At 59.1% G+C, this 26,902-nt stretch overlaps 2 protein-coding genes across 2 annotated transcripts in view; one reads left to right on the top strand and one right to left on the bottom strand.

Annotated features, from left to right (window-relative positions):
- URB1 (URB1 ribosome biogenesis homolog) overlaps positions 1-14,366 on the top strand; it is a 46,394-nt gene extending 32,028 nt beyond the window's left edge. The window contains exons 24-39 of the mRNA XM_055128319.1: positions 264-456; positions 2,528-2,586; positions 3,717-3,898; positions 4,275-4,385; positions 4,506-4,569; positions 5,626-5,797; positions 5,947-6,049; positions 6,599-6,759; positions 6,902-7,013; positions 7,282-7,388; positions 7,663-7,806; positions 8,948-9,057; positions 10,793-10,969; positions 11,466-11,707; positions 11,848-12,420; positions 12,642-14,366. Of these exons, the coding sequence (XP_054984294.1) occupies positions 264-456; positions 2,528-2,586; positions 3,717-3,898; positions 4,275-4,385; positions 4,506-4,569; positions 5,626-5,797; positions 5,947-6,049; positions 6,599-6,759; positions 6,902-7,013; positions 7,282-7,388; positions 7,663-7,806; positions 8,948-9,057; positions 10,793-10,969; positions 11,466-11,707; positions 11,848-12,420; positions 12,642-12,835 (2,704 nt within the window). The 3' untranslated portion in view covers positions 12,836-14,366. The remainder of the gene's footprint in view (positions 1-263; positions 457-2,527; positions 2,587-3,716; positions 3,899-4,274; positions 4,386-4,505; positions 4,570-5,625; positions 5,798-5,946; positions 6,050-6,598; positions 6,760-6,901; positions 7,014-7,281; positions 7,389-7,662; positions 7,807-8,947; positions 9,058-10,792; positions 10,970-11,465; positions 11,708-11,847; positions 12,421-12,641) is intronic.
- Positions 14,367-14,646: 280 nt separating this feature from the next.
- MRAP (melanocortin 2 receptor accessory protein) lies at positions 14,647-23,206 on the bottom strand. Its single transcript, XM_004620348.2, has 3 exons — positions 22,736-23,206; positions 16,802-16,901; positions 14,647-15,123 (listed from the first exon to the last, which is right to left on the bottom strand). The coding sequence occupies exons 1-3, from the start codon at positions 22,839-22,841 to the stop codon at positions 14,874-14,876; spliced, it is 456 nt and encodes a 151-aa protein (XP_004620405.2). The 5' UTR covers positions 22,842-23,206; the 3' UTR covers positions 14,647-14,873.
- Between the last annotated feature and the right edge of the window lie 3,696 nt (positions 23,207-26,902).

Below are 26,902 nucleotides of genomic sequence, written 5' to 3'. Positions count from 1 at the left end.
TGAATCCTGAGCACCGCCGGGTGTGCGCCACCCACCCCCAAAATAAAATTTCAAAAGGGGGTGGGGTGGTTGGGCCAGATAAGGCGGAGGGGTCTGGGGGTGAGACCACGCCGGGCAGAGTGTGTGTGTGTGTGTGTGTGTGTGTGTGTGTGTGTGTGCGTGTGCGCGCCTGTGCATGTGTGTGTGTGCAGGCTGTGGTGGGGGTGGGGGGTTGGGCATGTGTTGAAGCTCCCCCTCCTCACTGGGACTCTTCTCCCCTGCAGCTGGGACGTGGCCGACTCCGTCTCGGCCACCCTGGCCGATTCAGCCGCAGAGCTGCAGGCCTGGCAGACGACGCAGCTGGCGGCCTGCGTCCGGTGGCTGGCGGCCTCCTTCAGCACAGGCCCACCAGAGCAGGACCCCGATGGCACCCGGGATCGTGAGGCGGCGATGCTGCGAAGGTTCACGGAGCTGCTGGTGGGCACCGCGGCCCAGCGGCCGGAGGGGGGAGGGCGGTGCCAGACACCGGGCGGGGGCAGGACTGTGTCCGGGGGCTCCAGGCACCTCTCTGAGCAGGGGCGGGGACTCCTGTCCATCCCCTGCGTGCTGGTGGTGGTGATGGGCGCGGTCGGGAGCGGGGGTGGGGGTTCCCGTCGTTGTCTTCTCCTGGTTCGGGATCGAGCACCCCAGCTCCCACCCAGGTCAGAAGGGGGGGTCCCTATGACCTTTGTTTTCCCACTCCCACCCCCATTTTTTTGGGGGGGTGGGTGGGATACACCCAGCGATGCTCAGGGGTTCCTCCTGGCTCTGCACTCAGGAATCACTCCTGGCGGGGCTCAGGGGACCCTCTGGGATGCGGGGGATTGAACCTGGGTTGGCCGCGTGCAAGGCAGATCCCCTCCAGCCCCCTCGCCCCCTCCCCGCCCTTGACTCTTCCGCTGCCTTTTGGGGACTTTTCTCCTAGGGTCATCAACAGCGGTTTGGCCGGCACACCCCAGTGGCCTTGATGCCACCCCAGGTCTGGCGCTTAGGTTTCACCTCGCTGCGCAGTTTCTGAGCACGTCACGGCTCGGCTCCCGGGGTCTGCAGGACAGGGACGAGTGCAGAGCAAGGTGGCGAGGGGGTGTGAGTCATGGCCCCCAGCCCAGGGTCTGTCTCCCCAGGGTCTGCCACCTTCCCCCCTGTCAGCTTTCTTCTCTGAGCAGGTTTTTTATTTTCACGTGTGGGAGACTCGCTCGGCAGTGCTCGGGGCTGACTCCTGGCTCTGTGCCCAGAGGTTACTGCTGGCGGGGCTTGCGGTACCCTGTGGGGTGCTGAGGGTTGAACCTGGCCGGGCCGCGCACCCGGCAGATGCCCCCCGTGCCCGCTGTACTGGCGCCGGAGCACTCCTTCGGCCTTGGCAAAACGGAGCCAGAGGGGACAGGAAGTGCCAGTCATAGAAACAACTTCCTGTGAGGATCCCGTGTGGGGCTGGGTGTAGGCAGCGCGGACACGGGGTAGAGACAGTGTGGAGCCGGGGGCAGTGTGGACCCCAGGGGTATACAGTGTGGACCCCGGCTATGGACAGTGTAGACCCCAAGTGCAAACCCCAGGGTAGACAGTGCAGACCCCCGGTATAGACAGTGTGGACCCCAGGTGTAGACAGTGTGGACCCTGGGTGTAGACAGTGCAGACCCGAGTGTAGACAGTGCAGACCTTGGGTGTAGACACTGCGGACCCTGGGTGTAGAGAGTGCAGACCCCAGGTGTAGACACTGCGGACCCCGGGTGTAGACAGTGCAGACCTTGGATGTAGGCACTGCAGACCCCGGGTGTAGACAGCGTGGACCCTCGGTGTAGACAGTGCGGACCCCGGGTATAGACAGTGTGGACCCTGGGTGTAGACACTGTGGACCCCGGGTATAGACAGTGTAGACCCCGGGTGTAGGCATTGCGGACCCTGAATGTAGATAGCATGGACCCTGGGTGTAGACACTGCAGACCCCGGGGATAGACAGTGTGGACCCTGGGTGTAGACACTGCGGACCCCAGGTGTAGACAGCGTGAACCCTGGGTGTAATACTGCAGGCCCTGGGTGTAGACAGCATGGACCCTGGGTGTAATTTTGCAGATCCCGGGTGTAGACAGTGTGGACCCAGGGTGTAGACACTGCAGGTCCCGGGTGTAGAGAGTGTGGACCCCGGGTGTAGACAGTGCAGACCCCAGGTGTAGACAGCGCCAACTACAGGTGTGGACAGTGCAGCCCCAGCCAGCACCTCCCAAGGCAGACCCCTCCCCATCCGGGCCTTCCTGCTGGGCTCTGCCCCTGGTGCCGGGGGCTCTGCCGCCCTAACCCGGGCCCGCGCCGTCCGTGCCCTTCAGGGCGCAGGTGCCCCCGCCCCCATCACCACCACCAGCGAGGGGCCACCCGCCGGGCCCCGTGTGCTGCCTTGGGGGCCCAGGGGCGGGGCGTGTCCCCTGCTGTGGCCTCTGGGCTGTGTCGGGATGGCCTGGCTGCGGCTCTGTTCCCCCCACACACACACACTCAGGGCTTGTCCCTCCCCCCACAGGACGCACGGCCTGAGGTGGAGCCTGGGGACTGGCAGGCGTTGGTGAAGATGGGGCTCAAGTAAGCGCCCGGCGCCCGCACTCACTGTGGTGGTGGGGGGTCCCGTCTCCTGCCCCTGGGGCTCTGACACGGGCACGGCCACCCTGGGCGAGAAGCTCCAAGGGTGGGTGTGGGTCTGTCTGTCTGGGATGGGTGTCTGTCTGGATGGACGGGTGTGTGTCTCTCTGTTTGGGGTGAATTGGGTCTGTCTGTCTACCTGGGGCGGTGTGGGTCTGTCTGTCAGGGGCAGGCATGAGTCTCTGGGTCGGATATGGATCTGTCTGTTAGGGGCGGGTATGGGTCTGTATGTCTGGGGCAGATGTGGATGTGTCTGTCTGTCTGTCTGTCTGTCTGTCTGGGCAGGTGTGGGTCTGTGTGTCTGGGGTGGTGTGGGTCTGTCTGGGGCAGATGCGGATGCGGCTCTGTGTGTCTGGGGCGGGTGTGAGTTTGTCTGACTGGGCAGGTGTGAGTCTGTGTGTCTGGGTGGGTGTGGGTCTGTCCGTCAGGGACAGGTATGGGTCTCTGTGTCTGGGGCAGGTATGGATCTGTCTGTCTGTCTGTCTGTCTGGGTAGTTGTGGGTCTATGTGTCTGGGGCAGGTGTAGATCTGTCTGTCTGGGGTAGATGTGGATCTGTCTGTCTGGGCAATTGTGGGTCTGTGTGTCTGGGGTGGGTCTGTCTGGGGCAGATGTGGGTCTGTCTGTCTGTCTGGGCAATTGTGGGTCTGTGTGTCTGGTGGGTGTGGGTCTGTCTGGGGCAGATGTGGGTCTGTCTGTCTGTCTGTATGGGCAGTTGTGGGTCTGTGTGTCTGGGGAGGGTGTAGATCTGTCTGTCTGGGGTAGATGTGGATCTGTCTGTCTGGGCAATTGTGGGTCTGTGTGTCTGGGGTGGGTCTGTCTGGGGCAGATGTGGGTCTGTCTGTCTGTCTGGGCAATTGTGGGTCTGTGTGTCTGGTGGGTGTGGGTCTGTCTGGGGCAGATGTGGGTCTGTCTGTCTGTCTGTATGGGCAGTTGTGGGTCTGTGTGTCTGGGGAGGGTGTGGATCTGTCTGGCAGGGACAGGTACGGGTCTGTGTGTCTGGGCAGGTGTGGGTCTGTCTGTGACTCGGGGATGGCTGTGTGTCTGTCCGACGCTCTCCCCGCCCCCTCTCCAGGTTCCGCTATCAGGAAGGCGCCTTCCTGCGGGCGCTGCACACGGCCCTGCCCCTCCTGTACCCTCCAGGGGGCCCCGCACGGGACCCGCCGCTGCTGCCGCTGCCCCGGCTGCACGCGATGGTCACCCAGCACTCCCTGTTCCTGCCCACCCTGCTGGAGGCCGCTGACATGGACGTCAAGGGTGAGACCCCCCCCACGCCCCCCAGAGCTGTTCCCCACGGGCTTGGGGCGGTCGGGAGAAAGGAAGCGCAGGGGTGCCCTGCCGCGGGGGTCCCAGTCCTGAGGCGTCTGAAGGGTCCTGCCCGGCTGGAAGTCAGGGCCAGACTCGGGCCTTTCCTCCGGGGACCCTCCCCCCAGGGTGGCTCTGACAGACGGGGAGCTGGGACCCAGTCATGGGGAGGGGGCTTTAGGTGGTAGATCTGGGGGCGGCCCCACTTGGGGACACGGGGTCATGGCAGTGCCCTGGGCAGAGCCCAGAGGAGATGTGGGGGGCAGAGACTTGGGGGGCCTTCTCTGCAGACGCTCTCTGAGCCCCCCACCCCTCTTGCATCCCCCAGAAGCGCTGGTGGACCTGATGCGGGCGCTGGTGAGGCTCTGTCCGTCCGTCTGCGAGAGCAGCCACTTCGCTGTGCTCCTCGGGGCCTACGGCGCCTCGCTCAGCGCCCTGGGTGCGTGCGGGGCAGGGGTGATGGGGCAGGGGCAAGCTGGGGGGGGGGCGGGGGCGAGCTGGGGGGCGGGCGTCCGGGGACTGGGGCCCCGCTGCAGACTGAGCCCTGGACCTCCTCCAGACCAGAAGATCCTGCTGCTCCTCCGCGCCTACGAGCAGAACCGCCTCAGCCTCGTCAGCTTCCGGTGAGCGCCACCCCCAGGCCGGCCCCTGGAGTGCGGGTGTGTGTGTGTGTGTGTGATTTACACACTCATAGAGACCTGCAGTGGGAAACCAGGAGAAAACACAAGAAAGAAAACTTGGGCCAGGCCCCCATTCTGGGATTGTAGCTCTACCTCCATGTGTGTTTGTGTATGTGTGTCTGTACTTATCTGTGTGTATGTTTGTCTCTGTGTATGTTTCTATGTCTGTATCTGTGTGTGTTTATCTGTGTTGGTATAACTGTGTGTACTGTGTGTGTGTGTTTGTGTCTCTCTGTGTGTGTTGGTATAACTATCTCTGTGTGTATGTGTGTGTGTGTTGTATCTATATGTATGTGTGTGTATCTGTGTTGGTATAACTGTATCTGTGTGTTTGTATGTACCTGTGTCTGTATGTGTATATGTATCTGCATCTGTGTGTGTTGGTGTGTGTATCTGTGTTGGTGTGACTGTATCTGTGTGTCTGTATCTGTGTGTGTTGGCGTTTGTGTGAGTGTATGTCTGTATTTGTCTGTCTGTGTGGGTGTATGTATGTATCTGTATCTGTCTGTCTGTCAGTATCTTCTCCCCCGTGGGTGTCTCACGTTCACCCGGTTGCCCCCTCACGTCTCCCACGGCCTTGGACAGCCGGCGAGGCGAGGCGAGGCGAGGCGAGGCGAGGCGAGGCGAGGCGGGGGGCTGCCGAGGCAGGCAGGGCTGTGAGTTACGGGCTCTGGGATTCTGCAGATGCAACACCTCACGGGCCCAGGGCGTCGGGCGGGAGGGGGCAGGAGTGGGCTGGCAGGAGTCGGGTCAGCCGGCTGCAGGCCGCGGGGCCTTCAGGGTAGCAGCAGGGCGCCGTGACCCCGCAGCAAGCTGGAGCCTGCAGGGCCCCCCCCCCCCCCGCCGGGGTTACACAGGGGCTTCAGACAGAGAACCCGAAGGACGGGTACAAAAGTCAGTGAACTTGCACTAGAGGGGAGGCCCGCCGGCCGGCAGGGCGCTGTCCTGGCGCACTCTGGACCAAGCCGGTGACCCCTGCCCGCTGCACCCCCTCCCCAGGGTGCTGCTGTGGGGCCCGGCGGCCGTGGAGCACCACAAGACGTGCCGGAGCCTGGGCAAGTCACTGTGGCAGGAGCCGAGCGTCGGGGATGTGCTGCGGCTGCTGGACCCTGACCGGATGATGGCCACCGTCCTGCGCTTCCCCCAGAACCGGCGGCTGCTGCCCCCCGAGGTGCGGCCCTGGGCTCGGGGCACCCGCCGGGAGTCCCCCGCATGGGAGGGGGGACCCGGACGAGCCCCACCCCGGGCTCCCCGCAGCGGCCAGGACTCTGGGCAGCCCGGGGCCGTGTCTGCGTTTGTGACCGCGAAGGGCTCTCCCAGGACATGCAGGACCCCGTGTTCCGAGACCAGAGTGTGCCCGAGCCGGACGGGCTCTACGACCCCTGCTTTCTCCTCCACCTCTTCAGCGAACTTACCCGGCCAGGTGACAGACAGCGGGGCCACCACAGGCTGGGGGCGGCTAAGCCGGGGATTGAGGGGGGGTGACGTCTTCCCATGAACAGAGCAACTTAAATTTATTTATTTTATTTATTTCCCCCCCCCTTTTTTTTTAATTGAATCACGGCAATATGCACATTTACCGAGTTTTTGTTTTCTATTTTTTGCATTTGGGATCACACCCAGCAATGCTCAGGGGTTACTCCTGGCTTTTGCACTCAGGAATTACTCCTGGCAGTGCTCCGGGGACCATATGGGAGGCTGGGAATCGAACCTGGGTTGGCCGCTGTGCGGGGCAGATGCCCTCCCCACTGTGCTATCTCTCCAGCCCCTTTTACCAGGTTATTCACGACTGAGTCTCAGTCATAGTGTCCCAACACCCGTCCCTTCACCGGCACAACTTTCCCCACCACTGCTGGTCCTGGTCCGGCACCAGGGTGGACAGAGGCGGGTCAGGGGCACGGGGACACTCGTGGGATCTGGGAGTGGGGAGCAGTGGGAGGGCGAGAGTCACACCCCCTCCCCCCCCCCACAGAGTTCGTGGTGGACTGTCGAAAGTTCCTGGACTCCAACGCCCTGGGCCTCACGGTGGCGGCCCTCAGCAGCTACGATACGCAGATGCGCGCCGCTGCCTACTCCGTTCTGGCGGCCTATTACTCCCACGTGGAGGGGGCGCGGTTCCGCGAGCAGGCCCAGGTGAGGGGGGGCCTGGGGGCAGGCCCAGGGGGTTGGGACCGCACCCCTTCCCCTTCCCTGGGACAGGGGGGGGTCAGCCCCCTGCGGAGCTGCGCGAGGGCAGCGCCCGCCTGTGTGTCCCTCCCGCCCGTGACCTCGGCAGGTGCTGTACCTGCTGGACGTGGTCCGCAGCGGGATCCGGACCCCGAACATGCGGCTCACCTTCACCCTGGCGCTCTTCATCGCCAAAGCGGCCCGGCAGGTCCTGAAGCCAGGTACCCGCGGGGCGGGGCGGGGGCGGGGTGTGGTGGGGGCGGGGCATGCTCATCCTGGATCTGCAGCGGGAGGGGGCTGCCTGGTGGGCCCCCTCCTGTCCGAGCGCCTGACGAGGGGATGAGGGTGCCCCTTGCAGCCAGGCTGGTGGCAGCGGGCGGCTGCACCCCAGGCCCTGTGCTGCCGGGTGCCCTTTGGGCCGGCTGGTCTGCGGGGTGCCCTGAGGGGTGCAGGTCCCCTCGCGTCTGAGGGTGCCCCGCCCGCCCGCAGAGGAGCACATGTATATGAAGCTCTCCAAGTTCCTGCTGTCGCACCAGTTCCTGCACATGGGCAAGATCCCCGGCTTCTTCCAGTTCTTCTACAGCTCCGACTTCGAGGTGTGTGACCTGGCCACCCCCGGGGGAGGGGGGGGGCCCAGGCTGCCCCTGCACGGGCCGCCGCCCCATCCCGCCCCTGCCCCGCCCCTCGCCCGCCGGGGATCTGTTTGGCATCCCTCTTACGGGTGCGTGGGGGTGCTCCCGGGTTGCATAGTGGCTTTCCTGGGCACCAGAGAGTCTGGGGGCCCTGCAGCCCTCACCGACAGACAGACAGACAGACAGACAGACAGACGGCGCCGCAGGGCTTCAGCAGGCACCCCCTTACTGCTTCCAGCAAAAGGCTGAGCGGGAGTGGATGCTGGAGCTGCTGCGCCAGGGCCTGCGCGACAGACACTGCTACGCCCTCTATTCGCGCCGTGGGGTCCTGCGCATCCTGCTGGCCTTCTTCAGCAGCCCCCTCTGCGACCCGGCTGCCCAGGTGGGCCCCCCGGCCCCGGGAGGGAGGGCGCAGTGGGGGGCCCTGGCGGAGGGGCCGCCCAGACATTTGGGGCCTGCGAGGGGCTGGGATGGTGGCCGGGACGCCCTGAGTCAGCCGCGAGTCAGAGCTGGTCTCCGGGGACAGGCTGAGTGTGTGTGTGTGTTGAGTCTGTGTGTGTGTGCTGAGTCTGCAGCGTGTGTGTGTGTGTGTGTGTGTGTGTGTGTGTGTGTGCTGAGTCTGTGTGTGTTTGTGTGTGTGTGTGTGTGTGTGCGCTGTGTGGCCGGGAGAGCCGGAACAGCCCCCAGCCTGCTCTGCAGCCTCTCGCCTCTCGCCTCTGCCTGGCTGTAAGCCGTGGGCGAGCAGGAGGAAGCGTCCCGCAGCCCTGGACCCCATTGTGGCCTTGCGTGTTTGGGTTTCTCACACACGAGAGGGCACTGAGCATCCAATTCCCAGCCTGGGGGAGGTGGGACGGGGGGTGCAGGGGACAAGCCCCTCTTGCTGGATCCCTTTCCCAGGTTCAACCGAGGGGACCTGCTGGGCTCAGGGTGTCCCTGGGAGCCCCGAATCCTCTGTGTGTTCCTTGCCTGTCCGTGGCTTCCATTCCCACACAGCCCCTCAGCACTGCCCCACCACACACACACACACACACACACACATAGCACTGCTCAACCACACATATATATGTATATATATATATATATATACACACACAGATCACTACCCAACCACACACAGACACAGCACTGCCCCCCCACAAACACATACACACAGAATACTGCCCAACCACACACACACACACATGTATATACACACACACACATAGAGCACTGCCCTACCACACACATAGCACTGCCCAACCATACACACACACACAGAGCACTGCCCATCTCATACACACACAGAACATTGCCCAACCACACACACACACACACACACACACACACACACACATACAGACCACCACATAGCACTGCCCAACCATACACACACACACAGAGCACTGCCTGATCTCACACACACACAGACACTGCACTGCCCCACCACACACACACACACACACATGCTCTCATTGTGTGCCTTGTGGCGACTTGCCGTGTTGGGGCCCTCCAGCTGGGAATTTCACTTGGGCTGGGGTTTTCAGGTTTGGATCCTAGAAATCCTGCAGAACGCGGCGCAGGCCCCGAAGCCGGCCTACGAGGTCCTGCGAGACTACAGCCTCCTGACGTGGATCCTGCACATCCTGGAGAGCCCGTGAGTGGCAGTGGGCGGGCGGGCGGAGCCTCGGAGCCCCTCGGGTGCTGCACTGGTGATGGCGTGGGAGGGGCGGTGTGATCCGGCTGGGGCAGGCGAGGCTGGGGCCTCAGGCACGAGCCCTGACCTTGTGCCTCACTGAACCTGTGGCACCCTGGGGACTGGAGCCATAGGACGGCGGGTGGGGCGTTGGCCTCTCTCGAGGCTGATCTGAGTTTCATCCCCAGCACCCGATACGATACAGTGACCCAAGCACTGCCAGGAGTCATTCCTGAGCACAGAGCCAGGAGTATCCCCTGAGCACCTCCCGGTGTGCCCGCTTTCTCGGGGGTGCAGTACAGGGCCAAGAGTCTCACCTTGCACGCGGCCAACCCCGGCTCCATCCCCGGGGAGACTTAGGCCAACCCCGGCTCCATCCCCGGGGAGACTTAGGGCTCTTCTGAGCACTGTCAGGAGTAGCCCCTGAGCACTGCTGGGTGTGGCTGTGGCCCCAGTCGCACTTCCTCCTCCCCCCCACCCCATCCCGAAGATATCACTGTCACTGTCATCCCTTTGCTCATCAATTTGCTCGAGCGGGCACCAGTAACGTCTCCATTGTGAGACTTATTGTTACTGTTTTTGGCATATCCAATACGCCACGGGTAGCTTGCCAGGCTCTGCTGTGCGGGCGAGATACTCTCGGAAGCTTGTCGGGCTCTCTGAGTGGGGCGGAAGAATCGAACCCGGGTCGGCCACGTGTAAGGCGAACGCCCTACCACACTGTGCTAACGCTGCAGCCCCCCACAGATAGAAAATGTGTATTTTCTGTTTCCGTACAAGGAAGGGATGTCTTGAATCTAGAATGTGTTTTGGGACCGTGGCTTTGACCCTGCTCTGCATTTGCATTTGTTGTCAGTTTTTAAGGTGAATCCAGGTGCTGTCGGGGGGGTTTATTTAGAAAGATAGTTTAGGCGGGGGAGTGTATGCTCGAGAGAGAACCCGGGCTTCTCCAGGATGGAAATAGCCACGCAGGGAAATAGTGAGACAAGTAAGCAAGACCCACGTGCCGGGTTGGGGGGTCCGAGTGCCCAGTGGGGGTGCCCAGGCCTGCAGTTCAGCCCCTGTTCCAGACTTACAAGCGGCCCGGCCAGCTGACGTGGTCTGGGGGTTGGGGCCGGCCTGTTCTCTCCTCTTTCTGTATCATGTTTTTTGTTTTCTTTTGGGTCCCACCCAGCGATGCTCAGGGGTTCCTCCTGGCTCTGCACTCAGGAATTACTCCTGGCGGTGCTCGGGGGACCCTATGGGATGCCGGGGATTGGAACTCAGGTCGGCTGTGTGCAAGGCAGACGCCCTCCCCGCTGTACTGTCGCTCCAGCCCATCACTTTTGAATTGATTCATTGGTTTGGGGCCTCACCCGGCGATGCTCAGGGCTTCCTCCTAGCTCTGCACTCAGAGGTCACTCCTGGTGCACTCGGTGGGGACCCTCTGCGGTGCCTTGGGAGTGGACCCAGGTGGGCCTTGCTGTCCTGCCGCCCAGCTCCCCGCCCCTGCTCCTGAATTTCTCACCGGGGTCCTTTGCCCCTGTTTTAGCTGCGCATTTGTGCGCCAGGCCATCACCCCCCCACCCCATCTCGCCGAGGCTGCTTGTGCGCTGAGGGGGGTGGGGGCTGCGGTGAGCTGACGAGCAGGAAGACTTGGCAGGTGGAGCTTACGGGGGTCCCCGCTGAGGGCCGGATGTGCCCCCTGTGCTCGCAGGTTCCTGGAGACCCCGCTGCTGGCTGGCCTCATCTCCCTGCTGCAGGCGCTGTGGGAGACCAACCTGGGGGGCAGAGGCGGGGCCGCCAGGGACCCCCAGCAGCCCCCGAAGCACCTCCCCCTGCAGCTGGTCAGCGAGTTCCTGTTCGTGCTCACGGCGCTCACCAGGCACCTGCGGTAAGATGCGAGCCCCCTGCCCCCGCCCCCTCTCCTCCACATTGGCTCACCCTGCTAGACACAGCTGCCCCTGGGGGTGCAGAGCGGAAGGAGACCCCCCGACCTGCCCCCTGCCTCCTACTCACCTCCTCATGCATCCAGACTTCTCCCGAATGGGCTACTGCATCACCTTTCCTTGGCCCCTCGGGCTTCCTCCAGGGGTGCCCCCCACGTCGGTGTTCCATGTCATGGGGAAATTCACCACATGGTCCCCTTTGGAGCTCCTTGGCGGGGGGGGGGAGGGGGTGGTCTCAGGAGACCCTCAGCAGACAAAGCTTGTGCTCTCGGAACCGAGCTCTCCGGGCCAGGCGGGGCTGGGGCGGCCCCTGAGAAGGGGGAGCGGTCTGCTGGGGTGCCATCCCGGTCAGCAGGCTGCGGGGGTCCCCGGTCAGCTGAGGGGGGCACCTGGCTGACCCCCACCCCCACATCCCCCCTCCTCCCCTGTGGCTCCCCCCAGGCCAGCCTTGGCCGCTGCCCAACTGATGGCCTTCCTGGGGACGCTGGAGTCAGTGCTGCGGTACCGGGCGGTGGTGCTGCGGGCCTTCCGGGAGCTCGGCCGCTTCACCGTGGCCGAGGCGGCGCTGACCACGGGGGACGTGCTACTGCTGCTGCAGCGCTGGGCCCTGCTGGGCCAGGACGCAGGGCTGCAGGAGGCCCTGAGGGCTGCCACCAACAGGCTGCCCCCCGGCCGGCTGCTGAGTGAGTGACCACCACCGACCCCCACCCGACCGAGGGCAGGGTGGGGGGCACGCGGGGGGACCCCACGGTGTCCAGGCGGTGCCTTTCCTCTACCCCCCCATGTGGCCCCCAGTGATCCTGTCTCTCTCTGTGCCACCCAGAAATGCTCAGAGACACGAACAAGCCTGCTGGCCCAGCCCGCGCCAGGGGCCCCCGGGGCCGGAGACGGCAGCCGGGGGACGAGGAGGCAGCGGCTGCACCCGAGCTGCCGGCGGCCAGCGTGGGAGCGTGCCAGGGCCTCCTGCGGGCCGTCCTCACACACTGGGCCCCCGCGTTCCCGGGGCCTGAGCCCGCGGACCAGGCCGCCCCGGAGTGCATCACCGCCACGGTGGCGGCCTGCTGGGCGCTGCGGTCTGTGACCGGGTGCCCGCCGGACGCCACCGAGGCCGCCGGGCTCCTGGGCTGGCTGGAGACGCACATCCTGCCACAGCCGGCCGTGGTGGCCCAGCTGCTCGAGGACGGCGCGGCCAACACCGGCCTCTTCGGGCTGTACACACGGCTGAGCGGGGCCGAGGCGTGGGCCGGGCCCTCCGGCGGCGGCGTGGCCCGCCAGTTCAACGCCGTCATGCTGCGCCTGCTGGCCGCCCGGGGCCTGGCCGGGAGCCCCGTCCACGCGGTCGTCGAGGGTCTCTGCCAGTCCTCCCTGGACGATGGGGAGGAAGCGGCCACATGCGGTGAGTCTGAACGTCCTGCCACGAGAAAGGGCGATGACCTGGAAGCACTTCCCGACCCCCACACGCTAGAGAACAGAGGGAGCCCACGGGGCACAGCCACATGCGGTGATCACCCACATCCCCCCATGTGGTCTCGGGCAGAGCCGGGTGTGGTGGGGGGGGTCACGTGTTCCACGGGGCAGATGGACGTGCTCACACCGTGTCCTCCTCCCTGTCCCCAGCCGCCGCCGCCTTCCTGGTGTCCCTGTATGTCAAGGATAGGTGGCTGGGTGCCCCGCAGCCCGACACACTCCTGGCCCACGTCCGGATGGTGTGTGACATCGCCACCGCCACAGGGGACGAGGAGGAGGGCGACGAGGAGGAGCCCATCGTGAAGTTCTGCAGGGCCCTCCAGGCCTCGGCCCCGGACCCCTGACACCGCGCTGGCCACCCCGGGCCCCGCTGGCACCGGGAGCTGCAGTCGAGTTTCTGTGGAACTTCCCTGCACGGGGCCAGACTCTGGGAGCACTGAAGCACCAGCTAGACCCACTGGAGTGGACGGCGGCAGATGCTCAGGGCTCCGAGAGGCTTCGCCCCAAGCCCCGCGCACGTGCACGCACACGCGCCCCGACGTGGCAGGCAGGCCGGGCCCTGCTCCCAGGGGCGCCTCCACCCGCACAGGAAACGCCTCACGGGGAGCGAAAACAGCAGCGTCGAAAAATTATTTCTCAGGGAAACCCAAGGAGAGGCGCCACATTTTTTCTTTCTGCTGAGACACCCTAAGTCGGGTGGACCTTTACCTTTTTTATTTTTTTTAATAATAATGAACGTCTCGGAGCATATTAAATCAGCGTGATTAGATGCAAATGCCGAGTTTCATCCTCAAAGGGTAAAAGTGGGGGAGGGAGCCCAGAGGTGGTCACGTGGCACCAAGCGTGCCCCTAGAGGCAGCATGGCGGGAGGGTGGGGGTCCAACCCCAGAGTCTAAGCAAGGTCCCCCATGAAAGAGGGACCTCAGCAAACACGGCATCGGGCCCCTGTCTCCAACCCAAACCCCGGCATCATTGCAGCAGAAAAGAGCAAGGGCGAGAGGGGGGAGATGAAGTAGCCCCCCTGAGTAATGTTCCAAAGGGGCTTTTGAGCTCTCCATTGCCCCAGGAGGAACAGCCCGTGGCTGAGAGCCTCTGCCGGGCCAGCAGAGGGTCTGGAGTTCGATCCCTGGGGCCACCATGTGCACTGAGCACGAGATCCTGTCCACTCCACATCACACACACACACACACACCCCAGTGCTGCGGCGATTTTCCAGGTGTCCCCCAGGGTGGAGGGGGTGCAGGCCCTGGTGAGCACCAGGCCTTCAAAGGGGTGAGGCAGGAGCTGGAGCAGTAGCGCAGCAGGTAGGAAGCTTGTACACAGTTGATCCGAGTTCCATCCCCGACACCCTCTAGGGTTCCCCCAAACCCTACTAGGAGTGAGCACAGAGCCAGGAGTCAGCGCCAAGCCCTGCTGGGTGTGACCCTAACTAAAACATGAACCCGCAGAGGCAGCACCACTGGCGAGTGTGAGCCCAGGAGAGACAGCCACGTGAGACCCCGCGTGCCCTGATCAAAACTCGGCCCTTGGGCTGGAGAGATAACACAGCGTGTAGGGCGTTTGCCTTGCACGCGGCCGACCCAGGTTCAAATCCCAGCATCCCATATGGTCCCCTGAGCACGGCCAGGGGTAATTCCTGAGTGCAGAGCCAGGAGTAACCCCTGTGCATCGCCAGGTGTGACCCAAAAAGCAAAAAAAAAAAAAAAAAAAAAACTCGGGCCTTCCCTGCAAAAGCCAAGGCACACGACTCCCCCTAAGTGTCTGGCGTCTGGCCCCTGCAGCCTCGGCCGGGTGGGGAGCGGCATGAGGAGCCAGTCAGGCGGCCAAGGGGATTGCGAGGGTCTTAACTTGTGAATAAATGTTTATTTTGGGTAAGCTTCTCCGTGTCCTCTTTCTCTTTGGTCTCCTGCGAACTTGATGTTGAGGGCCTGTTTCCATCTCCGAGCCCAGCTCCAGCCTTCAGACGGCCGCCTACACAGGTGGGCTCTCACGGGGGAAATCCGGAGCCGGTTCCAATGGTTGGAACATGGGCTTTGCATGGGGGAGTCCTGGGTTTGGTTCCCCAGCTCCGCACTGTCTCCCCAGCACCCCCAGAAATACCCCCCACCCCGCCACCCCCATGCAGGGTTAAGAGAAGGAACCGTTGAAACTCTATCATTGACGTTTATTTCCCTGCCCTGCTGGAAGCAGCAGAGCTGCAAGTCCAGTGGTAACCGGGTGTCCATTCCAAGGCGTCTCTGTGGGGTCAGCCAGGCTGGGCCCCATCTCAGCAGACTGGGGGTTGTCCCAGGGGTTCAAGGTCACTGGCAGTTCACCCTGGAACAAATGAGTCTGCCCAGGGTAGTCGCGCCCCCCCCTCGGGTGCTGGGCACTCTCCTGGTGTCATCCGACACTGTGGGGGTTCCCATCCAGGACCGGCTCCCAGAGGGGGGCTGTGGAGGGAGAGACGTAGGCGGGGCTTGCTGACCCCTGCCGGTCCTCCTCGGGACCAGCCAATCCTCCAACGCTGCCCCCTTCCTCGACGGAGCTGGCCGGGGTCTGGGGGGTCCCTTGGGGCCGCTGCCTCCGGATACAGAAAGGGAGGTGGAGGCCCTGGGCCCAGGGGCAGGTGGTGGGGCGCTGGGCGTGGCCGCTGTGGACAGAGCAGAGGGGGAGAGCATCAAAGGGTGCCCAAGGGGAAATGGCGTCACGTGACCCTTCAAGCATTACCAGTGACTCCCCCAACCCGACCCCCACCACCAAAGCCAAAAAACTAACCCACTGATTGAGATGGGGCAACGAGGAGGTTACCCTCCCCCACCCCACACTTGAAATAAAATAGTCAAGTCTCCCTTTTTCTGTGCTGTTCAGTGGCCCCTTCGGCTGCTCTAAGCTTTCCAGTTCATGTCCAGGGCCCCGGAGAGCACTGTCCAGAGAGTCTCATTGCTGGTCCCGCCCCATCGCTCATCACAGAGCTCTGTGACTGTGACCCAGAAGGACCCCTGGGATCCCAGGTACCCACAGGGCCACGGGAACAGGGAGCTTCCTACTCGAAGCTCCTTCCTTAAAAATGTGACCGTCAGGGCTGGAGCAATAGGACAGGGGGTGGGGTGTTTGCCTTGCATGCGGCTGACCCAGGTTCCACCCCCAGCACCCCGTACGGTTCCCCGAGCCTCACCAGGAGTCATCCCTGAGCACCGTTGGGTGTAACCCCCCACCCAAAAATAAAATGTGAACATCAGCCTTTGTGAGCCCATGTTCTCTCTTGAATGTAATGTGATTTCTTTTAATAAAAACGATTTGCCCCCCCCCGGGAAAATAATCACTTAATCATAAAAAGATAAGAGCGTTGGTGCCGGGGAACAGCTCAGAGGGCTGGAGCACAAGCTCCCCCACCACATGCCCGAGTGTAACCTCTGGCGGGGAAGCCCCCCTCCCAAAGAGGTCCCCAAAGCAAAACAGTGCATGTCCAGGCTCTTCCGTCTGTCCACGGAATTGGGCAGTCATCACCCCCAAAGCAGCGCCATTCCTAGGAAGATACCCTCTCCCCTCCCCCAACAACAGCCAGGCAGCTCTGCTGTGGTGCCTGTCAACTCAGCCAAGGGACCTTTGGCAATGGCGCTGAGCATCCCTTCCCCGGCATCCCACTCCGTGCCTCCATCCCGCCCCCTGCGTCCCGCCCCTTACCTCCATCCCGCCCCCTGCTCCCGCCCCTTACCTCCATCCAGCCCCCTGCGTCCCGCCCCTTACCTCCATCCCGCCCCCTGCGTGCCTCCATCCCGCCCCCTGCGTCCCGCCCTTTACCTCCATCCCGCCCCCTGCGTCCCGCCCTTTACCTCCATCCCGCCCCCTGCGTCCCGCCCCTTACCTCCATCCCGCCCCCTGCGTCCCTCCCCTTACCTCCATCCCGCCCCCTGCGTCCCGCCCCTTACCTCCATCCCGCCCCCTGTGTCCCGCCCTTTACCTCCATCCCGCCACCTGCGTCCCCCCCTTACCTCCATCCCGCCCCCTGCGTCCAGCCCCGTGCCTCCATCCCGCCCCCTGCATCCTGCCCCTTACCTCCATCCCGCCCCCTGCTCCCGCCCCTTACCTCCATCCCGCCCCCTGCTCCCGCCCCTTACCTCCATCCCGCCCCCGGCATCTGGCGCAGTGCATCTGCCTGCAGGCTCTGGACTCCACACTGGCAGGCTCATCCAGCAGAAACCAGCGTCTACCCCGGCGCCCAGGGCATCCCAAGGGCAGGAGCCCCCGTCACCCCCAGCCACCACCACCACTCCCAACCTCATGAGTCTCCTTCTCCCCCGCCCCCGCCTCCAGGTCACCCCACTTACCGCGCCTGTGGGGAGCCGGGCCAGGACATGTAGAGCAGGATGAGGAAGAGGAGGAGCACGAAAGCCGCCAGGCCCACCCAGAAAGCGATGACCACAGAGTCTGCAGGAGGAAAGCGCGTGTCAGACTCGGGGGCACGCAGGAGAAGCGGGGTGCTCCCGGCCCTCCCCAGGGATCAGTGACCCAGGGCAGGACGCTAGCTGCGGGCTCAGCCTAGCATGGCCTGAAGGGGGAAGAACAGAGTCAAAGGCGGAAGGGGGGGAGGGGAGGACAGGCAGAGAGGTAGTTCCAGGGCCAGGGGCATGTGCCTGGCTGGCACCAGGACCCAAATGCTCCCCCTGCCAGTATCCCTGGGGTCACCTGGAGACCACCACAATGGCTGTGCGGAGCACTGGACCTTGAGTCCTGCTTATAATATAAGTGGTCCCAAGCCCCCCTGAGTATTGTCTGGGAGACCCCCCTAAAGAGAAACAGCCAAGCGGGCAGGACCCCTAAAAGTGCTTCAGCCCCCGCTTAGGGCCGTTTCCCGCCTCCCGTCTTGAAAGCTCCTTGGCCCCAGCTGAGCCCCGCCAGCGATGGCGCCCCTTCCTTCCTCACCCAAATGCTGAATCATTTGGGGGCAAGGCTTTGCCTGCAGGAGCCCTGGGTTCGATCCCTGGCACCACAACTTACCCCTGAGCACTGCCAGGAATGATCCCCCACGTCCTGCCAGACGTGCTACTCTCCCACCCTAAAATACCAGGTCATGATTTTCTTTTCTTTTTGGCCACACCCAGAAGTTCTCAGAGTTTTTGCCTAGCCCTGGGTTCATGGATCACTCTGGGTGGGACTTGGAGGACCCTATGTGATGCTGGGAATCAAACCCAATCAGCTGTGTGCAAGACAAGCACCCTACCCACTGTCCTGTCTCTCGGGGCCCAGTGATTTGCATTGGCAAAGTGATAGAAGAATCGATAGAAAAATGATTCGCACTTTTCTATCCTGGAAGCACAGGCTCCATTTCTGGAGACACAGTCTCCTTTTCCTTTGTAAAAATACGCATGGTTAGCACTATTTACAATGCCCAGAATCTGAAAAAAAAACCCGAGTGCCCGAGAACAGATGACTGGTTAAAGAAACTTTGGTATATCTACACAATGGAATACTATGCAGCTGTTAGAAAAGATGAAGGCATGAACTTTGCTTATAAGTGGATGGACATGGAGAGCATCATGCTAAGTGAAATGAGTCAGAAAGAGAGGGACAGATACAGAATGCCTGCACCCATTTGTGGAATATAAAGTAACATAATAGGAGAATAACACCTAAGAATAGTAGAGATAAGGGCCAGGAGGATTGCCCCACGGCTTGGAAGGCGACCTCATGTGCTGGGGGGAAAGGCAGGTGGGATGGAGAAGTGACCACTAAGTAAATGATGATTGGAGGGGTCACTCGGGATGGGAGATGAGTGCTGAAAGTAGACTATGCACCAAACATGATGGCTGCTTAGTGTCTATATTGCAAACCATAACACCCAAAAGGAGAGAGAGAGAGTAAGAGGGAATGTGTCTGCCACAGAGGCAGGGGGAGAGAAGGGGTGGGGGTGGTGGGAGGGACACTGGGAACATTGGTGGTGGAGAAAGGGCACTGGTGGAGGGATGGGTACTCGAACATTGTTTGATTGAAATGTGATCATGAAAATTTGTAAGTCTGTAACTGTATCTCATGGTAATTCATTAAAATAATAAATAAATAAAATACAAGTGGTTGGGCTTCTTTGGCATAGGGGTAAGTTGAGTCACGGCCTCTAAGGCAGCAGCAGCTTGTGAATGTAGCTCTTGAAATCCATCACCCGCTTCTTCCACTTGCCTGCTCCCCTGTCTGCAACACAGTGCTCCTTCTCCACAGAGGGTTCACGGAGAAGAGAAATTGGAGTTTGGTGGGACCAAGCTGCTAGCCATTTTTGGTCCTAACCTCTCCTCAAGTCCCTATTGTAGAAAAGGCGGCCAAGAAAGTTGGGTCCGTCCCCTCTTCCTGGGGGAGGGTCCATAGCAGCGCTAGGAGAGAACATTCTGTTCTGAGGGCACAGATTGTGACTTCCCGCGGTTGGGAATGTTTCAACACCCCACAGCTTGTTTTTACAACCAGCTCCTGACTGGCCTCATAGCAAAACTGGAGAGAAACTTCCCCTCTTGCCTTTCCTTCTCCGCCATCCCCCGGCCCAACACACACGCCCAAACCACCTCTTCTCCCTTCCTCCCTTCCTCCCTCTCCAGGTCTACACTAGCGGAGCGAGGGGAATTCAGTGTCCAGAGTAGACTCACAAGCCACGACCTTTAGTGGCACGATTGGATCTCCTGTGACATGGCATTTTTTTCCTCCTCTTTCTAACTAGATGTTAAATTAATCCAGGGCCAGAGAGATAGTTGAAGTGCCTTAGCACAGGCTTTGCACACAGGAGACCTGGGTTTCATCCTCGACACCCCATGGTCCTTAGAGCACTTACTTCTAGGAGTAACCACCCTCTGCTGTCCTAGCCCAGAGCCAGGAGTAGCTCCTGAGCATTTCCAGGTATGGCTTGTAAGCCAAAATAATTCCAATAAACAAAAACCTTATAGCCTAATTCTCTCTCTGGGAGAACCTGGCAAGTGACCGAGAGTTTCCTGCCCACATGGGAGAGCCTGGCAAACTCCCCATGGTGTATTCATATGCCAAAACCAGTAACAATGATGGGTCTCATCCCCCTGACCCTGAAAGAGCCTCCAATGCGGCATTGTTGAGAAGGACGAGTAAAGAGAGGCTGCTAAAATCTCAGGGCTAGGATGAATGGAGACGTTACTGAGACCACTGGAAAAATTCGACGATCAACGGGATGATGATGATGATGATGATGATGATGATGATGGTGAAACAAAAACCTATGAGTCCAAACACTCCCTACAAGGTAGTTCTACAAGGCCTCTTCGCTGAGTTGAATGAAAACCACATGCTGATTTCCTCCTGGGGCTATGAATCTGGAGCTTGAGGAAGGTGGGTCTGATTTCTGCAGACACCAACGGTCTTTTTCCTTCCTAAACAGTGTAGCATTGGATGTCTTTAGGGCACAGGAAAGTTGAGTCACGGCCTCTGAGGCAGCAGTTTGCAAATGGATGCTGACAAAAGGCTTAGACTAAGGGAGAATTTGAGTTGATTTAGCCACTTTCTAGCTCTGTGGGTTTGGGGCAGCTGGGTTTCTTCCACATTTAGATTTTTTTTTCCCTCGAGTGTGTGTTTCACTGGTCATGAGGCAGATGAACAAAAATAATGTGATGTACAATGCACAGGGCGCAAGTCACTTAAGATCATGGTTGTGGGTCAATATGTACCTAATATTAAAGTCATTTATGTGAAATGCGAAGAGGGGTCGGAGGCAAGTGCCACTGAGGCCTCCTTTAAACTCACTTAAATAGGACGAAAGGCAATTGTGGCGGCACTGCCAGTTATGGGCCTAAAGTTTGCCTAAGGTAACAGAACTTGCTAATTGGGCCCCTGGCTTCCTGGACCAAGACTAAATGGAAGACAGCGTCCCTTTTGGCGAGGAGGGACCCGAGACAAGGTTCTGGCCAATGAGGTGTGAGTTGAGTCTTCCTAGGACAACTGCTAAGAGTCCAATAGAATCAGGTGGATTTTTTCTTTTTGGGTCATACTCGGCAATGCACAGGAATTACTCCCGGTGGTGCTCAGGGGACCATATGGGATGCTGGGAATTGAACCTGGGTCAGTCGCATGCAAGGCAAACGCCCTACCCTCTGTGCTATCGCTCCAATCCCAGTCAGGTGGATTTCTGGTACCCAGTGTCCTTTCCTATTTCCTCACACCCTTTGACTGTTGTAGAGCACGGCATGGAAACTCACCGGGAGCGACATATCCCAGAGGTGGTAGAATTAAAGAGCCAGAACAAAGCTGATTCCAGAGGATTTCAGGAGCCCACCCCACCACCCCACCAGCCCACAGACTGTTACAGGCGGGAGAAATCAACTTCCGCTTCGTCTGATGCTCTCTTCATTCTAACCAACTATCTTTATGGAGTATGTGTTATTCTTTTTACTGGCTCTGCTAATAAACGTTTCTAAATTGACATATCAAAACGAATGTTGACCTGCAAAATTATCTTCTCTCAAAAGCAAAAGCCAGAAACAGGTGTTGGAAGGGATGTTGGGGGAAAAAAAGAACCCTACCCCCTTGTCTATGGAAAAACAGTAGGGAGACTTCCCAAAATATTAAAAATAGAACCAGCACAGGACCCAGCAATTTCACTCCTAGGTGTCTATCCTAAGAGCACAAAAACACTACTTCACTACTTGAAATATGTGTCTTGAAACGCGCGCACACACACACACACACACACACACACACACACACACACACCCCATTCTATAAGTTTATTACAACACTATTCACAGTAGTAGCCAAGATCTGCAAACAACCCCAACGCCCAATGACAGTTGTGTGAATAAAAACACTGTGATCTATATACATCATAGGCCATTACTCAGCTCCGAGAAAGGAGGAAACATTGCATTTTGTGGCAACTTAGATGGAACCAGAGGGGCCCATATAAGTCAGGAGGAGAAAGGCCAGTTCCGGATGATCTCATTCACAGGCTGTACATGAAGAAACAAAGTCTGAGTGTGGACAGTGTCCGGCCAAAGCAAACCCTTGGACTCTGCCCAGAGCTAAGGTGACAAGGAGGTTGAGGAGTAGGAGGACTATGGAGGGGAAATTTCTCACTGTGGCAATATTGTACCCCCTGATACATAGAAGCAGTCTTGTAAGCCAACAGTTCCTCAAAAAATAGATAGATATCTGTCTTTTAGAAGTGGACCTCATTACCAGAGCTGAATGAGTTTCTTTTCTTGGTTTTGATCACATCTGTTGGTCAGTGCTCGGATGTCACTTCCAGCTCAGTGTTGGGGGACACTCTGGGGAGGGCTCAGGAGACCGGGAGGTGCTGGGAACTATACTTGGGGTTCCCGCATGCACGCCAGTCCTTCAGCTACCTCAGCTGCCTCCTCTTTAGAAATTTAAGGAGACGCAGGGCTGGAGCGATTGTGCAGTGGGGAGGGCATTTGCTTTGCACATGGTCGATCCGGGTTCAATTCCCATCATCCCATATGGTCCCCAGAGCACCTCCAGGAGTAATTCCTGAGTGCAGAGCCAGGAGTAACCCCTGTGCATTGCTGGGTGTGACCCAAAAAGAAAAAAAAAAAAAGAAAAGAAAAGAAAAAAGAAAAAGAAAGAAAAAATTTAAGGACACAGGCATCAATTTTGTTCTTTCATGAGATACTTTTTCTTCCGTGGGAGGTGGGGGGGGTGGGGTGCTCTAAGCTGGTGCTCAGAAGGCTTGGGGGTCCCACAGGTGGCTCTCTACCACCCGGACGGAATGCTGCTCAGCCCTGCTCAGGATACCGGGACCAGCCCGGCGATACTGAGGCGTCTCCAGGGCTACACCTGGTGAGAGGCTCGTTGCAAGCACCCAAACCACCACTGTCCTATTTCCCGCGTCCTAAAATCTTGGTTTAATATTTTTTTTGGGGGGGGGAGGCTACACCCAGCAGTGCTCATGGCTTACTCCTGGCTCTGTGCTTAGTTAGGAATCACTCCTGGTGGTGCTGGCGGATGGAGGTGGGGTGGGGTGGGGAAACACCTATGCGATGATGCCGAGGAGCGAACTTTAGTTGGACCCTGCAAGGCAAAGCCCCTACCGGCCAGGCTCCTGTTTGCAATCTCCCCCTCCAGGAGAGAACAGATCCTGTCCCCCCCCCACATTCGTTCAGATCTGGGGGTGCAGAGAGCACCTTTGATCTCCGCCCTCCCCCAATCTGGTGGAGTCCCTCAGTGAATGGGGAGAAAGTTTGCGGGGCAGAGGGGTAGCTCCGTGCACCTTCCCGCCTCTGCCTGGCCAGCGAGGCACTCACGTTTATTGACTTTCAGCTTCTTCTCGTCCACGGGGATGAGGTCCAGGTAGTCGAGGTAGTACTCGTAGCTGTAGTAGGGCGCGGAGGCGTTGGTGGGGCTGGCCATGGCCGCGGGAGCTGGCGCAGGGGGAGCTGCGGGGCGGGGGGTCCTCCGGGAGCCGCAGGGGAGGAGGCACCGATTTCTTCTTCGCAGTGGCTCGCCTGTTCCCGCGGGTCTCTGCCCAAGGCCTGCCGGCGCTCAGCTCGCTCGCGCTCTGGGGCTGGGAGAAAGGTCAGCAGGGGCGCGCGCCGCTCTCCAGGCGGCCCCTCCTTGGCTGGGGTCCTTCCCAGAGCTACAGCGCTGCGGGCGAGAGGGTCCGGTTCAGCTCTGCGTCAGGACCCAAGGCACCGCCCGGGGGCACCCTCGGAGACCCCACGGCCATCGGGGCTTGGGAGATTGGCCCCCCGCTCGCTCTCGGAAGGAAAGCTTTACAAAAGTTTTTACGAGTGTCGAAGACGCCCAGACCAAAGCTGGGCGGTGCCCTTGAGTCCAGTGGAGCCGCTGCTCGGGGGCTCTTGAGCAACCAGCTCATCGCTGGCCGGGGGCCAGCCCCCGAGGACAGCGCTGGAGTGGAGTGGCCTTGCACTTGAACCCGCTTCTGACCTCAGGGCCAGTGGCCTCCCGCCCACCCACTCTCGGAAGACCTCCTGGCTTTGATCTAAGGGCCCAAGATCCTGACCCATAGCCCCCATACTGCGATGAAGGATGTGATTTGTCTCAGCTCCAAGACGGAGCTCTTGGGAGACGACGTGACAGGGAACCTTGGGGGTTTCTGCAGGGATCTGCTCCCCCTTCCTCCCTCCCCAGCTCTGAGCTGTGGACAGACAGTCCATGGGTGGACAGACCATCCACGGGTATGGAGAGAGCGGGAATGAATGTGCCCTGGCCCAGAGCTTGGAAGACGAATAGGGAAGCCTTACCCCACGGGCGTCTGCTTTTTCTCTCCAAGATGCTGCCAACCTTCTAGAATTCTCCATTCAGGTCTAACCTGCCAGAGGAAAAGTAGAGAAGTAGAGAACTTAAGACTCCCCCCCCCCATTTTTTTTTTTTTGCTTTTTTTGGGTCATACCTGGTGATGCTCAAGGGTTATTCCTGACTCTGCACCCAGGATAATATGGGATGCCAGGGATTGAACCTGGGTTGGCTGCATGCAAGGGAAACTAACTACCTGCTATATTATCTCTCTGGCCCCTCAAGACCCTTTTCTAGGTGAGATCTGGTCCCCCAAACTCAGCATCCTTCAATACTCTCTATTCCCTTGTTTTATTTCTCTGTATCCCACAGGTGAGTGGAATCATTTGGTATCTTCCTTTCCCTCTGACTTCTGTCTTTTTCCGTTTGGGGGCCATACCCAATGAGGTTCAAGGGTTCCTCTTGGCTTGCACTCAAGAATTTCTTCTGGCGATGCTTGGGGACCATATGAGTGTCAAGAATTAAACCCAGGTTGGTCGCATGCATCTCCATCCCTGTGACACTCCAGTGCCAGCCAGGGTACATCAACCCCCTGATCTCATCTTTCTTCAGAGCTGCATTGTATTCCATTGTGTAGACCACAGCTGCTTCCCACTCATCTGTTGCTGGGCATTGGCGTTGCTTCCTTTCCCTGTGCCCGCTGAGAAAGGTGTTTCTCCTTCATAGGATGCATGTTAGTTTGCGTAAACCTCAGTCTAAGCATGCAAAAACACCAGGACAGGTCAAACCCAGAGAACTGCTAGGAAATAACTGACCCGTGTGTTGTTTCACAAGAGTCAGTGTGGTGAAATCAGGGAGGAATGGGGACTCCACGGACACTGGTCCCCACTCAGAGAGCGAGCGACAGCAGACCTCACTCAGAGAGTGAGGTCAGTGGGACTGTATGTCGGGTCAGAGGCCAGGATTTGCTGAGACCCACTCTTCATTCCACCTTAGTGAACTGTAGCCCACCAGTTTCTCTTCGTTTGGGTGAATTTGGAGTTCTATGTACTATTTTCATCTTTGAAAAAATATTTTTTGATGGGGGTCGAGGAGAGTGTCAAGGATTGAACTCAGAACCTCACACAAGTGAGGCAAGTTACTACTAAGCTACATCCCTGCCCTTTTGCTCTGTGTTCGGGGATGATCATGGCCCTGTGTACTATGCTTTAGTGTATTGCTCTCTTTTTGTTGAGCCATGCCCAGTGGTGATTAGGGCTCTGGCTTTGTGTTCAAGGATCACTCTTGGTGGGGCTCTGGGGATTGAACCAGGGGTGGACGGGCTAGTGCTCTACCCACTGTACTAGTTCTCCGGCCTCTCAGTTCACCTTTTTTTTTTCCTTTTTTTGAGGGGTCACACCCGGCAATGCACAGGGGTTACTCCTGGCTCATGTATTCCTCATGCACTCAGGAATTTCTCCTGGCAGTGCTCAGGGGACCATATGGGATGCTGGGAATCAACCCAGGTTGGCCGTGTGCAAGGCAAATGCTCTACCCTCTGTGCTATTGCTCCAGCCCCACACTTTACCTTTTAATGGCAGAGTAGTATTCCATTGAATACATATGCTGCAGAGTCTTGTTTCTAAAAATTTTGACGGGGAGGGGAGGGCCTCGCCAGCAGTGTTCAGGTAGGATAGAGCCAACAGGGCCAGAGACTTCAATGCTGGGACCCATGTATGCTGGTGACCACAGGGGTCACACCTGATGGTGCTGGGTGTAGGGTTTCATTGGGGATGGGAATGGAACTGGAAGGCCAGTGCCCCTGACCCCTGATCTGTCTCCCTGGCTCTGCCACAGTCTTTTTCTGGGCATCCCCCACAGGCCTTTAAACGATACCAGGATTTGGCTGCTATAAACACAGCTGCTAGGATCGAAGGGGCACGAAGGGGCAGCGGATGTGTATTTTCATACACCTTGGATAAAGGACTGGGAATAGTTATTGCTTGATTATATGGAATTTCCCATTTTATTTTTCATGACTCTCTAATTTTACTTTTTGGTCTGGGGGCTGTACCTGAAGGTGTGCAGGGGCTTTTCCTGGCTCCAGGCTTAGGCGTGACTCCTGGAGGTCTTGGGGGTTGAATCAGGGGCTTCCTGTCTCTCTGGTCCCAGCCATGTCATTTATTTATTTCGATTTGGGGCCACACATGGCGATGCTCAGGGGGTGACTCCTGTCTCTGTGCTTAAGAATTACTCTTGGTGAGCTCAGGGGCCCATTTGGGGTACCCAGGGATTAAACTCAGCCCGGCCACATGCAATAATCACCGTATCTGCTATACTCTTTTTCTGGCTCTTTTTGTTTTTTTTCTTCCGTCAAGGGGGAGGTGGGTTTAGACCAAGGACGGCTCACCTCTTGTGAAAGACTCCTCAAATCTTGACCTTTTCCTCTTTGCTTTGGATTGACTGAGGTTCTGTGATTGACTGTAGTGCTAATGATGGTTCTCAGTTTCCCGTGCACATAATTCCAACGGCACACCCATCACCAACCTTTTTATTTTTCTCAAATAAAAGCTAGGTATTCCTCAAGTTGAAGAGTTAGTATAGGGACAAGGTGTTTGCTTTGCAGGTGGCCGGCCCTGGTTCAGTCTCTGGCATCCCATATGGTCCCCTCAACCTCACCAGAGAATCGGAATCTATACCTGTGCCTCTCCCCCTGTCCCTCTCCCTTCCTCTCCCTCTGCCTCTTCTTCCTCTCCCTCTCCCTTTCCCTCTTCCTCTCCCTATCTATCCTCCTCTCTCTATACCTGTTCATCTCCCTCTCTCTCCTTCTCCCCCTCCTTCTCCCTCTGCCTCTCACTCTCTCCCTCTCCTTCCCTCTCCCTCTCTCCCTCCCCCTCTATCTCCTTCTGCCTCTGTCTTTCCTTCCTTCCTTCCTTCCTTCCTTCCTTCCTTCCTTCCTTCCTTCCTTCCTTCCTTCCTTCCTTCCTTCCTTCCTTCCTTCCTTCCTTCCTTCCTTCCTTCCTTCCCTCCTTCCTTCCTTCCTTCCTTCCTCCCTCCCTCCCTCCTTCCCTCCCTTCCTTCCTCCCTTCCTTCTTTTCTCCTTCTCTTCCTTCTTTCCTTTCCTCTCCCTCTCTCCCTCCCTTACTCCCTTCCTTCCTTCTTCCCATACTATGTGTCCAATAAAGTAGCTCCTTTGGTTTGCAGTTTCTAGCGAGCAATGGTTTAACTGAACAACT

Source organism: Sorex araneus, chromosome 2, assembly GCF_027595985.1.
Source record: "Sorex araneus isolate mSorAra2 chromosome 2, mSorAra2.pri, whole genome shotgun sequence".
Taxonomy (NCBI): Eukaryota; Metazoa; Chordata; class Mammalia; order Eulipotyphla; family Soricidae; genus Sorex; species Sorex araneus.
This window is presented reverse-complemented; position numbering and strand designations above follow the sequence as displayed.